Genomic DNA, 13,758 nt, shown 5'->3' with positions numbered 1-13,758 from the left:
ACTACAATATGGAACTAGTTTTCTATTTTTTTTTTTTTTGGCGAAAATCTATTCTACTTATTGGGTTCATTATCTTCAAAAATTTGGAGGTTTTTAAACTAGACTCCCTAAAATTGAAGAAATTTGTCTTTTCCAATACTGCCTGACTTTAAATGACTAGTGCTGCAACTATACTTGTATTTCATTTCCAGCTACCTGGACACACATAGTCCATATCAGTACGGAGCCTTCATCTGCCCTGTTAGTCTAGAGTCATCTAAACAACCCAGTTATGTAAACTGCTTGCCCTTAGAGTGTATACTTGAAAACTGAGATACTTTTAATCAAGTAAGCTAAAAGGAAAGAAGACAATTGGACATCAGTAACAAATCTTTGTATCAGTTTATCTGTGTATATGTTCTCTTAAGTGTTGCCAACTGTAGTCATTACTTCTCAATCTGTATGTGTGTCTGTGTAAATGAAAAATATTTTTTCTACCTCTGGATGGTATTAATAAAAATGGATTTAGAAACAATCGCTTGTGAAAATTGGGCATTTCAAAACTTCCAAAATTCTAATAGAAGATATTAAGCGTTAGTGCTAATTTAAGTTGAACTGAAACGGACATGTCCTTATGGTTATCAGCTGCCTAAATTTACCTAAAGTCATTTAAGTTGATGTTATGTGTTAAATATTTCAAGGAAAAATGCTTGAAAAAGAGTCTTGACTTTGTCTAATGTTTGGTAAAAGTTTTGTGAGTAATCTAGCATGGTTGGGGAATGAGTAAACTAAGTGTAGCAAGTGAACATCTTAATAGTGTGTTACAGTGTGTATACCTACAAACGGCCTGAGAATCTTTGTGGTAACCTAAAACCTTAAAGTTTTCCTAAGTTAAGTAGACTTACTTTGTGCTTAGTGAGAGATTGTGCTGTAAAGCTCATAGTTACAGAAATTATAAAACGTATTCATAAATTTGTCAGTCTAAAGGGTGCTAGTGTAATGGTTTACAATAGCCTTCTCAGTGTTCACTAAAAATTAAGGTTCCTAATGGTTTTAAGTTCTAAATAAAACTACTTAAAGTAATAAAACAAAAAATGTAGAGGTAAACATTGCCAAGAGAATACTGCAAAGGAAGAATAAGGAGGGGAACTTTGGAGCTATAATGATGATTGGAATGCATTTTGTAATGAAGTTTGAGTACTGGTGCAAGAAGCAAACCCCATAGAAAACCCAGAAACAAAATACATATCAGAAACTTTTTTTTTTTGATGTCCTTTTTTTTTCTTAAGGTATCACTGATACACACAGTCTTACAAAGGTTTCACATGAGCAACATTGTGGTTGCTATATTCACCCATATTATCTAGTCCCCCCCCACACACCCCATTGCAGTCACTGTCCCATCAGCTTAGTGAGATGCTAGTCACTACTTGTCTTCTCTGTGCTGCACTGTCTTCACCGTGACCCCCACCCACACACACCTTGTTTACCAATCATACCCCTCAATCCCCTTCTCCCTCCCTATCTGTCCTCCCCTTGGGTAAGTGCTACTCCGTTCTTGGAATCTGAGCCCGCTGCTGTTCTGTTCCTTCAGTTTCGCTTTGTTCATATTCCACAAATGAGTGAAATTATTTAGTACTTCTCTTTCTCTACCTGGCTTATTCATAGCATAATACCCTCTGGCTCCATCCATGTTATTGGAAATCATACGAGAGAATTTAATGTACGATAAAGTAGGTGAGAAAACAATTTAGGACAAGTGAAAAGCCTTTTTTAAAATTCTTTAGTAATAAATCTTGGGTTGAGTAAAGATTTAATTGGGAGAAAATAAAAGTAAAGAAATCTAAGTCTAAGGCTGGCCCAAAGGGGAGGGCTTATTGAAGATTTTACTAGAGTGTGCATTTTCTCAGTCTGCACTTGATGACACACACTGCCACAGTCTGTGAGACCATGAAAACTGCCTTGGAGATCACCTGAGGCCCAGCAGAATGTAGAAGAGGAATAAACTGAGGGATAAGGAGATTTATTTAGTTTTTTAGGGGTGTTTTGTGGGGAGGAGACCTTCAGCATCCTTAAGTTTCACACCGCTCCAGCCCCCGGACACAGCTTTTCCATGTGGATTAGTCTACCTTCTGCCAATTTCCCAACTCAGTCATCCCCCACTGAAGGCGAAGGGAACCCGCCAGTGCCTGAGCCCTGTCCGAAATTTGCCTTGTCTGGGCCCTGCACATGCGCTCTCCACACCCTTGGCCTCTGAGTGCCCTGCACGGTGACGTCATCTGTGCGGGGCATCTGTTGCCTGCGGTTACTGAGCGCTAACTGCTGACGGGGTTCTATGCTGCTGTGGCCCCTGGGTAGGCTTATTCAGCCCTAGTGCTGTGTGGCGAGCGGAAGGCAGCAAGGGAGCTGAGGTTTCCTGAAGCCGAGGCTTTGTTATGAGGAGGATTTTTGGATCCCAGGGTCTGAAGTGTTGGTCTCTTTTGAGTACCACATCCAAAGCAAAGATGTCAGAAAGATCCACAGGGCTGCCAGTAAGGGCAAAGTAGCCAGAGTGCAGCACATTCTATTTATGGGGGAAAATGGCTTGAATGAAACGGACAAGAAGAATAGGTAAGGGGGGCTGGGAGGCCAGGGGCGGCCTGGGAGGAGGTGGGCAGACGCGGGAAAGCGCTCACCTTCCGGGCTCACCTGGGGAGCCGAGCCCCCTAGCGCCAAGGCCCCCTCAGGACCTGGGTCCTGGAAGCCTGACAAGGGGTCCGGCGCCTGTGCCCATGTTATGAGCAGCAGAGCCAAAAAGTGTAGCGGTTTCGGACCCACTCATAATGACTGACAGTTTTGCAGTGATTAAACTAAACAGCACTAATAGAGTATAGACAGCATTTTATTTTTAATGTACACATTTTCATACCATAATATTAGATATTACAGAAAAGTTCATAATGGTATAAAAGTGCCTAACAAAAATACTGCATAAAAATGCATAATACATAATGAGAAAAATGAAAAAAATTTTAATTGATCAACTTGTAAAAATTCTTTGGGTAAAATCCAATATCCACTTTATATTGGTGTACACCTATGTATAGATGTGTTATTTAATGATGGACCTGAGAAAGGAATTTTGAAATGGGAAAAATCTATTAAATAGGAAGATTCATTTTCTCAAAATGTGTGCTCTTCTTATATTTTAATTTCACATAAGCCAAATAAAAAATAGTCATGGTTTTAAAAATTGGGGGTTCCATATGCTGCCCCTCTTTTATTGCTGTGATGAAATTTAGAAGTCTTGCATATTAAATATTTGCCCTTCTAGATATAAAAATGTGCTATAAATTTTCACTGAGTGTTGAGTTACTAACAGCTGAAAAGATAGATAAATGAATGGAACAGAATGAAAAGTGACCAAATCCCCACATATATATATGAGTCAGAACTCGATTCTGATAACATTTCATATCAGTAGGAAGAGGTGAATCATTTATAAATGATGGAGAAATACCTGCTAATTATGTGGAGAATACTAGCTAGATTTTTATCCCACAAAAAGAAGTTCCAGATGGAATCTGTAGTACCAGTGTATTTTTTTTTCTTTTTAAAAAATCTGAGTTCTACAATGGACATATATAAAAATTATAGTGGAAGTTTATTATTAATGAAGTAATTCTGGGGGAGTACAGAAGTATGAGTCTCACACAGATAAAACTACTTTTAAAAAATGTTTTTGAGGATTGGTATCTTCTGATAACTTTAAGCCTGTTCAGAAATAAAGAATCTTTTTATCTGTGCCTGTAGATTTTAGGATGTATATGTTTAATTATATACATGTTTTTTATTATATGTAGCTTTATTACATTTATGTAAACAACTATAGATCAATTATTTTAGTTGCATCCTTGTGGAAATAAAAAATAGTAAATACAAAGGATGACTGTTGCTATTGCAAAAGTCTAGAGAATTTTAGTTGTGTCCTTATGAAAATAAAAATAAAAAATAGCAAATATTCCTATTGCAAAAGTATTGCCTTTATAAAAGTTTTCTTTAAAAATACTGACCTCTCCAATAGCAGACAAATTTTACTCTGGATTCTTTCATTCTTAAAAACTTCATGTTGCCCAGTATGACCAAGATGAAAAATTTTAAATTGAAGTGTTAGGATCTAATCTCAACTGAAGCTTTTCCTCCTCCCTTTCAAACAAAAGCACTTCTGATCATGCAAAATTGTAAAAGATAACCTTTAGCGGCCTTCTTGAATATTTATAATAGTATTCAGTCCTAAATTGATCATTGGAAATACCTAATTCATACAACCTGTAAATCTAAATATTGAGTAAAACCAGCTATACTTATCACTTGAATCCTGAGTTTCCTTTGGCTTAAAGTTTCATGAAAATCAAAATAATTATTTTTTTAAAATGTCTGCTTCTGTTCTGATGTTTCAGAGCAGAACCATTATCCCATAAAGCTTTTAAGAACTAAAATTTATTTAAATACAAGCATGTGAACTTCAGTAGATCTATTGTGTATACTATCATTTCATAAGACATAATTCACAGTGGATTGATGCTGTATTATTTTATGCACCAATAAGAAATTTTTAAAACCTGCCAATTTTAGTTGTTGGACATTATGATTTACAGTTGCAGTCCAGTGTGAGATGTTAAAATGTGAGAATATGAGAATCTTAAAATTGTTAAAATACAGTGTTCTCTCTGATTCTTAAAACATATTTGCAAAATAGGCATAATTACATCATTTTACCAAATTGAATTCTCTTTGTTAAAGAGTAATAATAGTAATAATTAATAACAATAGTGTAACAATTGGTGACCTGCTGTTTGTGCTAGGAATTGTTCTAAAACACTTAGCATAGATTCTTATTTAAGCATAACAGTAGTATCCCATGAGATAACTTATTTTATCCCCATTATGTTGATGAGGAAATTGAGGCACCGAAAGGCCAAGTGATCACTAAAGTGTAGGATTCATACCTAAGGTGGGCTGAATCCCAAGGTCATGCTCTTTCTAGCAAATAGACTGCACTTTCATTAATGTGGTGAGCAATAAGGCTGATAAATACTGTACCTTCTTCAGAAAAAGTAAATTTTTCTTTTGAAGACTTATGAATAATGTGCTCTTTAATGTTTACAATTACATGAATAATTGTATGTTTTGAGAAGAGTGCATTGTAATTTCCTAACAAGTCCTCTCACATTCCTAGGACTGCTCTGCATTTGGCCTGCGCCAATGGCCATGCAGAAGTGGTAACTGTCCTGGTCGAGAGGAAATATGAGCTTAACCTCTGTGACAACCTAAAGAGGACACCCCCGATTAAGGTATGTAGGAGCTGTGGATGCCAGCCCAAGATGGGTTTGATGTAATAGCTGAGAACAGAAATGAATTTATCTCATTTAAATATGACACACTGGTGAAACCTGTAGTGTATCTATTTTGAAATCCTAGAATTTATAGTGTGTTTCTTGGTGTGATACCTACAGGCTGTGCAATGCCAGCAGGAGGACTGTGCACGTATTCTTTTAGACCATGGTGCCGATCCCAAAGTGAGTGACATCTATGGCAACACGGCTTTACACTATGCAGCTTGTGGTGAGTGTGTAACAACAGGGGCACAGCTCCTTTCATACAACAGAGGCATCGAGGCGAGGAACAAGGTATGCATCCACCAACTTTATCTACAAATATTTGAATAACATGTTTTTAATTTCTTTAGTAGCCATAGATGTATAAAATTCTTTTATATATACATCTATACGTGTGTGTATGCGTAGACATACTGAATACTCTACATTGGGCCCTGTCACCATGGAAAAACCTCCAAAGCCAAGTCAGGGAGGGCTAGAGAGAGGTTGCCCACACAGAGGGCAGAACAGTCTCCTGGCTCCCTTCCCTCAGGAGGAGGACCTTCCCTTGAGTGCCTGGGAGGGGTTGGTAGGCTCAGAGCCCACAAAGGACTGAAGGCTGAGGCGGTGTGAGGTGATGGTGGAGGCCAGCTGCTCTGCAGGGCTTAGGAAATGGGTGCTGCTGGGGATGGGTGGGAGGAGAGGTGGAGAACTGGTATCGGGCCAGAGGAGCTGGGTGAGTGCATGTGGGATGTGGAAGTGGCAGACCACAGGCCCTGGGCACTCTAGGACCCCAGGGCTCTGAAGATCTGGGTGAGGGCTTTGGGTCATGTCTTGACATCAGCAGGGCCATTCCCTTGTGCTGGCAGCTGCTCTGCCAGCCATGTAGCACCTTACGGTTACTCACATCAGAGAGTAGCTCCTGCTCAGCCTCATGCAGCTCCCACCGGCTTATAGCTGTACGTGGGGAGTAGGTGAGGGTGAAGCTAGTCTGCCTGCTTTTTTTTCTGGGTGTACATTACCTCCCATGCTGCAGCCCCGACAGGTTAATAGAGTTAGGGTCAATTTTATGTATTTAGAAAATCAAGCATTTCCTGACTGAAAATACTTTGAAATAACTATCTAAGATTCCACTTAAAACAATGGCTCTTCTAAGGAAGCATTAGAGAACAGCTTTCTTGCATGCATTTATGGCAAATGTGTATGAAAACACTGAATTTGTTAAAGTAAACCTTTTCTTTCAAATATTTTTCCCCCACCCAAGCTTTTTTCTAATTAGTGAAAAGCAACACAGGAAACCAAGTTTGCCTTGGAAACAGGCTTTATCTAAAACACAAACAAAACAAATACATTTTATAATATGAAAGTGGGGCTGCTGTTGACAAGCTCCTATTTTATTAAAAAAGGAACATATAAAAGTGATTCCTCTTTCATTGGCTAAAGGCTTAAGAGGGAAAAAGGAAAGGGAAAAGGAGAGAGCAATCAGAAATATGCAGGCCAATTTGGAATTTTGGCACATGAGGGGAAATAACAAGAAGAGGTATTTTGTATGTTTTTTTCCTTGTTTTTCTCTGTTTAGGCAAGATGTCTTCAGCCTTGGGGGAAAATAATTGTTAGTTTGGGAAAGAGGATGAATGAGTTGTAAACTTGCTTAGAGATCGACATTACGAGGACACTGAGGAACCAGATTGGCAGGGAACAGGTGGTGGTGAAGTGGGAAACAAGGGAAGAAGATATAATGAACTGATATATTCTGTTCTCACAGAAACAGCCACGTAGATGAGAGTCTGAACTCTGCTTTCCAATCTAGAACATCTTGATGGGAAGGGAGGAGTTTATGAATAATGAAATCAAGTTACATTTTGGGTTTCCTTACAAGTCCCTGTTCTGACCCCACCAGGAAAATTAAATGCAGTTTTGCTAAGTGACTCATCTCTTGGGCTTTCCTTTCTTTGGCAAAATCCTCGAGTGATAGCAGGAATTGGTCACATATGTGAGACATGAGACCGACGTGATTGTCCAGTGTGCCAGCGCTCAGCTGGCATTGTGCTGGTGAATCAAATTGTCTGGGAAACTAAAAAATCTTAAAAACCTAGGCTGTCCCCTGAAGATTTTGACTAAGTCCAGTAAGGCCTGGATATGTATATTTAGAAATATTTCCCTAAGGTACTGATACGACTTTGCTTAAGAGCTACTGAATGGATAAGTGTAATACATAAATTTGCAGATCTCACAAACTTAAGAAATCTTTAGAAGAGTTGGAGTTTGACAGGTTGCTACTTCCTTCAGCTCTGTCCTTTCCGACAATGTTAGCTTGACTTCCATATGGCCCTACCTCTGTGACTGAGAAATTAAAAAAAAGAACATAACTGGCAATATCTGTTGGCTTAAAGAAAAACACGTCTTTCCTTCCAGCCATCAGTCATACCCTGGCACTCAGAGAGTCTTTAGTAATTTGCTTCTGGATAGTCTTTTAATAAGTAGAGACTGACCCTTGAGGAATTTTGCATCTTTTAGTATCATTCAAGTCATTAGGCCAACAAATTGGTTATCACAAGCAGGGTTTTCTGATTGCAGTAGTAGTAAATCATGGACCTTCTGTTTAGCTGAAGCCTTGAGATAGACTGTCTCAGTATGTCTGTCAAACTCATAGCACTCTGGCATAATTAGAATTGCAATTTTAAACATCAAAATCCATGTAGTTAGTGACAATAGAGATTGGAATTATTTTAATAGTTTAGTTTCAGCAGTCCTATGAACTAGTTATCTATTTGATTAACAATCTAGGAGAATTAAATGCGAATAGATTGTAGCTTTCATAAGCATTGGAAAAATTCTTTGATGCGGTATTGTGAATCTTTTTTGTTTTTTATAAAATGTACATCACAGTGGTTCAACAGTCCCCCTCCTCCTCCCTCCACTGCCCGTTCCCAGTCGCCTCCCCCTAGGTAACGGCTAGTCACTTCTCAGAGTCTGTGAGTCTAATGCATTATTTTGTTTAATTTTTTAAAATTTTGGTCTCATTAATATACAATTACATGATCAACACTGTGGTTACTAGATTCCCCCCATTATCAAGTCCCCACCACATACCCCATTACAGTAACTGTCCGTCAGCATAGTAAGATGTTGCAGAGTCACTACTTCTCTGTGCTATACTGCCTTCACTGTGCCTCCCCTACATTATGTGTGCTAATCGTAATGCCCCTTATTCCCCTTATCCATCCCTTCCCACCCACCCTCCCCAGTCCCTTTCCCTTTGGTAACTGTTAGTCCATATTTGAGTTCTGTGAGTCTGCTGCTGTTTTGTTCTTTTTGTTTTGCTTTGTTTTTGTATTCCACAAATAAGTGAAATCATATGGTATTTGTCTTTTTCCACCTGGCTTATTTCACTGAGCATAATACCGTCAAGATGCATCCATGTTATTGTAAATGGCAGGATTTTCTTTTTAGGACAAAATAATATTCAATTGTGTATATATGTACCACATCTTTATCCAGTCATCTGCTGATGGATGCTTAGGTTGCTTCCATATCTTGGCTATTGCAAATGGTGTGGCAAATAAACATAGGGCTGCATATATGTTTTTGAATCAGGGATTTTGTTTTCTTCAGGTAAATTCCTAGGAGTGGAATTACTGGGTCAGATGGTATTTCTATTTTTAGTTTTTTATGGAGTGTCCACACTGCTTTCCTCAGTGGTTGTACCAATTTGGAGTCCTGCCAACAGTATAGGAGGGTTCCTATTTCTGGGTATTATGAATCTTTTTTTTTTTGTAGATAATTATTTTTTATTAAAGGGTAGTTGACACACAGTATTACATTAGTTTCAGGTGTACAACACAGTGATTCAACATTTATATACATGATAATTCTAGGTACCAGCTATCACCATACCAAGTTGTTACAATATTTTGACTATATTCCTTATGCTATACATTACATCCCGGTTACTTATTTATTTTACAATTGGAAGTTTATATATTTATATATATATATATATATATTTTTTTTTGTGAGGGCATCTCTCATATTTATTGATCAAATGGTTGTTAACAACACTAAAATTCTGCATAGGGGAGTCAATGCTCAATGCACAATCATTAATCCACCCCAAGCCTAATTTTTGTCAGTCTCCAATCTTCTGAAGCATAACGAACAAGTTCTTACATGGAGAACAAATTCTTACATAGTGAATAAGTTACATGGTGAACAGCACAAGGGCAGTCATCACAGAAACTTTCGGTTTTGCTCATGCATTATGAACTAAAAACAGTCAGTTCAAATATGAATAGACATTTGATTTTTTTTTTTTTAATAATTATTTTTTATTGAAGGGTAGTTGACACACAGTATTACATTACATGAGTTTCAAGTGTACAACACAGTGGTAGAACATTTATATACATAATTCTAGGTTCCAGCTATCACCCTACCAGGCTGTTACAATATCTTGACTATATTCCTTATGCTATATATTACATCCCGGTTACTAATTTATTTTACCATTGGAAGTCTGTCCTTCTTTTTTTTTTTTTTTTTTTTGTGAGGGCATCTCTGATATTTATTGATCAAATGGTTGTTAACGACAATAAAATTCTGTATAGGGGAGTCAATGCTCAATGCACAATCATTATTCCACCCCAAGCCTAATTTTTGTCAGTCTCCAATCTTCTGAGGCATAACAAACAAGTTTTTACATGTAGAACAAATTCTTACATAATGAATAAGTTACATAGTGAACAGTACAAGGGCAGTCATCACAGAAACTTTCGGTTTTGCTCATGCATTATGAACTCTAAACAGTCAGTTCAAATATGAATACTCATTTGGTTTTTATACTTGATTTATATGTGGATACCACATTTCTCTCTTTATTATTATTATTTTTAATAAAATGCTGAAGTGGTAGGTAGATACAAGATAAAGGTAGAAAACATAGTTTAGTGTTGTAAGAGAGCACATGTAGATGATCAGGTGTGTGCCTGTAGACTATGTGTTAATCCAAGCTAGACCAGGGCAATAAAACATCCACGTATGCAGAAGATTTCTCTCAGAATGGGGGGGTGAGGTTCTAAGCCTCACCTCTGTTGATCCCCAATTTCTCACCTGATGGCCCCCCTGCGACTGTGCCTGTCTTAGGTTGTTCCTCCCTTGAGGAATCTTACCCGTCTCTGGCTAACCAGTCATCTTCCGGGGCCATACAGGGAAATGTGAAGTTGGTAAGTGAGAGAGAAGCCTTATTGTTTGAAAAAGTTAGCTTTTTACTTCTTTGCATATTTATGCCCTGTGGCTTCTATGCCCAGCATTTGTCTTGAGGTATCTTTACCACTTGGAAGAATTATGATACTCGGTAAATTTGATATGAGGCACGAATTCTATTTAAGGGTTGTAATTAGGAAGGAAGAAGAAAAGCTATAGAAGTAGCAGGCGGAAGAAAACATGGGAAGATTGATTATTTCTTTGATATATCTTCTTGCAGAGTAACTTCAGCATGCATAGGTTTTAAGCTACTACTTAAATTGCACACACACATTAACATAATAGGAGTATAGTTACATAACCAAAGCATATCTGTAATTACCAGCCATGTCCAGTGAAACCAAGAAAACCAGTTAGGCACCTTAGGCATTTGTGAAAACTTATCTATGATATGGTGGATATTGTCCAACTGAACTTGAACAGTCTGAGAGAAATCAGACAAATTAAAACAACCCATTCCTGGGGACTGTTCACATGCCATATGTTCTTTTAACAGTAAATAGTTTGTAGTTGTAAGACTTTGGAGCGCTACAATTTGCACTTCTCCAAATTCTTGGTTGAGTTCCAACAGTATAGATCCAGTCCAATTTTGTTGTTTTACTGTATGCACAGGCCAGCTTAGATATCTCCTTCCTCATTCCCATGGCAAGTCCAGGAACTGGTGGAATGAGTGCATCTACAGCTGTAGCAGTGCGTGGATCTTTGTTGGGGTTTTTTGATGATCATTTTCTGGCATGAGTCTTCCAGAGAGTGCAGATGTTGGAAGTTCTTTTTCATATCGTATCTTAGTTCATTTTCAGGGTAGCCCAATTAGGCTTTGATCCTCTGTATAAACACAAACAGACCCTTTGCCTACACTTTTATATGCCCTTTATACCCTTGTGTAGAACTCGTTGGAGGTTACCACACAGGAACTGCCCTTTTTTTTTTTTTTTTTGCTATCACTAATCTACACTTACATGACGACATGACGAATATTATGTTTACTAGGCTCTCCCCTATACCAGGTCTCCCCTATAAACCCCTTTACAGTCACTGTCCATCAGCATAGCAAAATGTTGTAGAATCACTACTTGCCTTCTCTGTGTTGTACAGCCCTCCCTTTTCTCCTACCCCCCCATGCATGTTAATCTTAATACCCCCTTACTTCTCCCCCCCTTATCCCTCCCTACCCACCCATCCTCCCCAGTCCCTTTCCCTTTGGTACCTGTTAGTCCATTCTTGAGTTCTGTGATTCTGCTGCTGTTTTGTTCCTTCAGTTTTTCCTTTGTTCTTATATTCCACAGATAAGTGAAATCATTTGGTATTTCTCTTTCTCCGCTTGGCTTGTTTCACTGAGCATAATACCCTCCAGCTCCATCCATGTTGCTGCAAATGATTGGATTTGCCCTTTTCTTATAGCTGAGTAGTATTCCATTATGTATATGTACCACATCTTCTTTATCCATTCATCTATTGATGGACATTTAGGTTGCTTCCAATTCTTGGCTATTGTAAATAGTGCTGCAATAAACATAGGGGTGCAGCTGTCTTTCTCAAACTTGATTGCTGCGTTCTTAGGGTAAATTCCTAGGAGTGGAATTCCTGGGTCAAATGGTAAGTCTGTTTTGAGCATTTTGATGTACCTCCATACTGCTTTCCACAATGGTTGAACTAACTTACATTCCCACCAGCAGTGTAGGAGGGTTCCCCTTTCTCCACAGCCTCGCCAACATTTGTTGTTGTTTGTCTTTTGGATGGCAGCCATCCTTACTGGTGTGACGTGATACCTCATTGTAGTTTTAATTTGCATTTCTCTGATAATTAGCGATGTGGAGCATCTTTTCAAATGTCTGTTGGCCATCTGTATTTCTTTTTTGGAGAACTGTCTGTTCAGTTCCTCTGCCCATTTTTTAATTGGGTTATTTGTTTTTTGTTTGTTGAGGCGTGAGAGCTCCTTATATATTCTGGACGTCAAGCCTTTATCGGATGTGTCATTTTCAAATATATTCTCCCATACTGTAGGGATCCTTCTTGTTCTATTGATGGTGTCTTTTGCTGTACAGAAGCTTTTCAGCTTAATATAGTCCCACTTACTCATTTTTGCTGTTGTTTTCCTTGCCCGGGGAGATATGTTCAAGAAGAGGTCACTCATGTTTATGTCTAAGAGGTTTGTGCCTATGTTTTCTTCCAAGAGTTTAATGGTTTCATGGCTTACATTCAGGTCTTTGATCCATTTTGAGTTTACTTTTGTATATGGGGTTAGACAATGGTCCAGTTTCATTCTCCTACATGTAGCTGTCCAGTTTTGCCAGCACCACCTGTTGAAGAGACTGTCATTTCGCCATTGTATGTCCATGGCTCCTTTATCAAATATTAATTGACCATATATGTCTGGGTTAATGTCTGGATTCTCTAGTCTGTTCCATTGGTCTGTGGCTCTGCTCTTGTGCCAGTACCAAATTGTCTTGATTACTATGGCTTTATAGTAGAGCTTGAAGTTGGGGAGTGAGATCCCCCCTACTTTATTCTTCTTTCTCAGGATTGCTTTGGCTATTCGGGGTCTTTGGTGTTTCCATATGAATTTTTGAATTATTTGTTCCAGTTCATTGAAGAATGTTGCTGGTAGTTTCATAGGGATTGCATCAAATCTGTATATTGCTTTGGGCAGGATGGCCATTTTGACGATATTAATTCTTCCTAGCCACGAGCATGGGATGAGTTTCCATCTGTTAGTGTCCCCTTTAATTTCTCTTAAGAGTGACTTGTAGTTTTCAGAGTATAAGTCTTTCACTTCTTTGGTTAGGTTTATTCCTAGGTATTTTATTTTTTTTGATGCAATTGTGAATGGAGTTGTTTTCCTGATTTCTTTTTCTGTTGGTTCATTGTTAGTATATAGGAAAGCCACAGATTTCTGTGTGTTGATTTTGTATCCTGCAACTTTGCTGTATTCCGATATCAGTTCTAGTAGTTTTGGGGTGGAGTCTTTAGGGTTTTTTATGTACAGTATCATGTCATCTGCAAATAGTGACAGTTTAACTCCTTCTTTACCAATCTGGATTCCTTGTATTTCTTTATTTTGTCTGATTGCCATGGCTAGGACCTCCAGTATTATGTTAAATAACAGTGGGGAGAGTGGGCATCGCTGTCTAGTTCCCGATCTCAGAGGAAATGCTTTCAG

The 13,758-nt window shown here is 38.3% G+C and overlaps 1 protein-coding gene across 1 annotated transcript in view; it reads left to right on the top strand.

Annotated features, from left to right (window-relative positions):
* The first annotated feature begins 2,548 nt into the window (after positions 1-2,548).
* The window catches only part of LOC130683089 (ankyrin repeat domain-containing protein 7-like), a 38,891-nt gene continuing 27,681 nt past the window's right edge, over positions 2,549-13,758 (top strand). The window contains exons 1-3 of the mRNA XM_057499355.1: positions 2,549-2,589; positions 5,198-5,312; positions 5,475-5,648. Coding sequence (XP_057355338.1) covers positions 2,549-2,589; positions 5,198-5,312; positions 5,475-5,648 — 330 coding nt within the window. The remainder of the gene's footprint in view (positions 2,590-5,197; positions 5,313-5,474; positions 5,649-13,758) is intronic.

The sequence above is a fragment of the Manis pentadactyla genome, chromosome 3 (genome assembly GCF_030020395.1).
Source record: "Manis pentadactyla isolate mManPen7 chromosome 3, mManPen7.hap1, whole genome shotgun sequence".
NCBI classification, from domain to species: domain Eukaryota; kingdom Metazoa; phylum Chordata; class Mammalia; order Pholidota; family Manidae; genus Manis; species Manis pentadactyla.
Note: the sequence above shows the minus strand (reverse complement) of the source record. Positions and strands in the feature narration are given on the sequence as shown.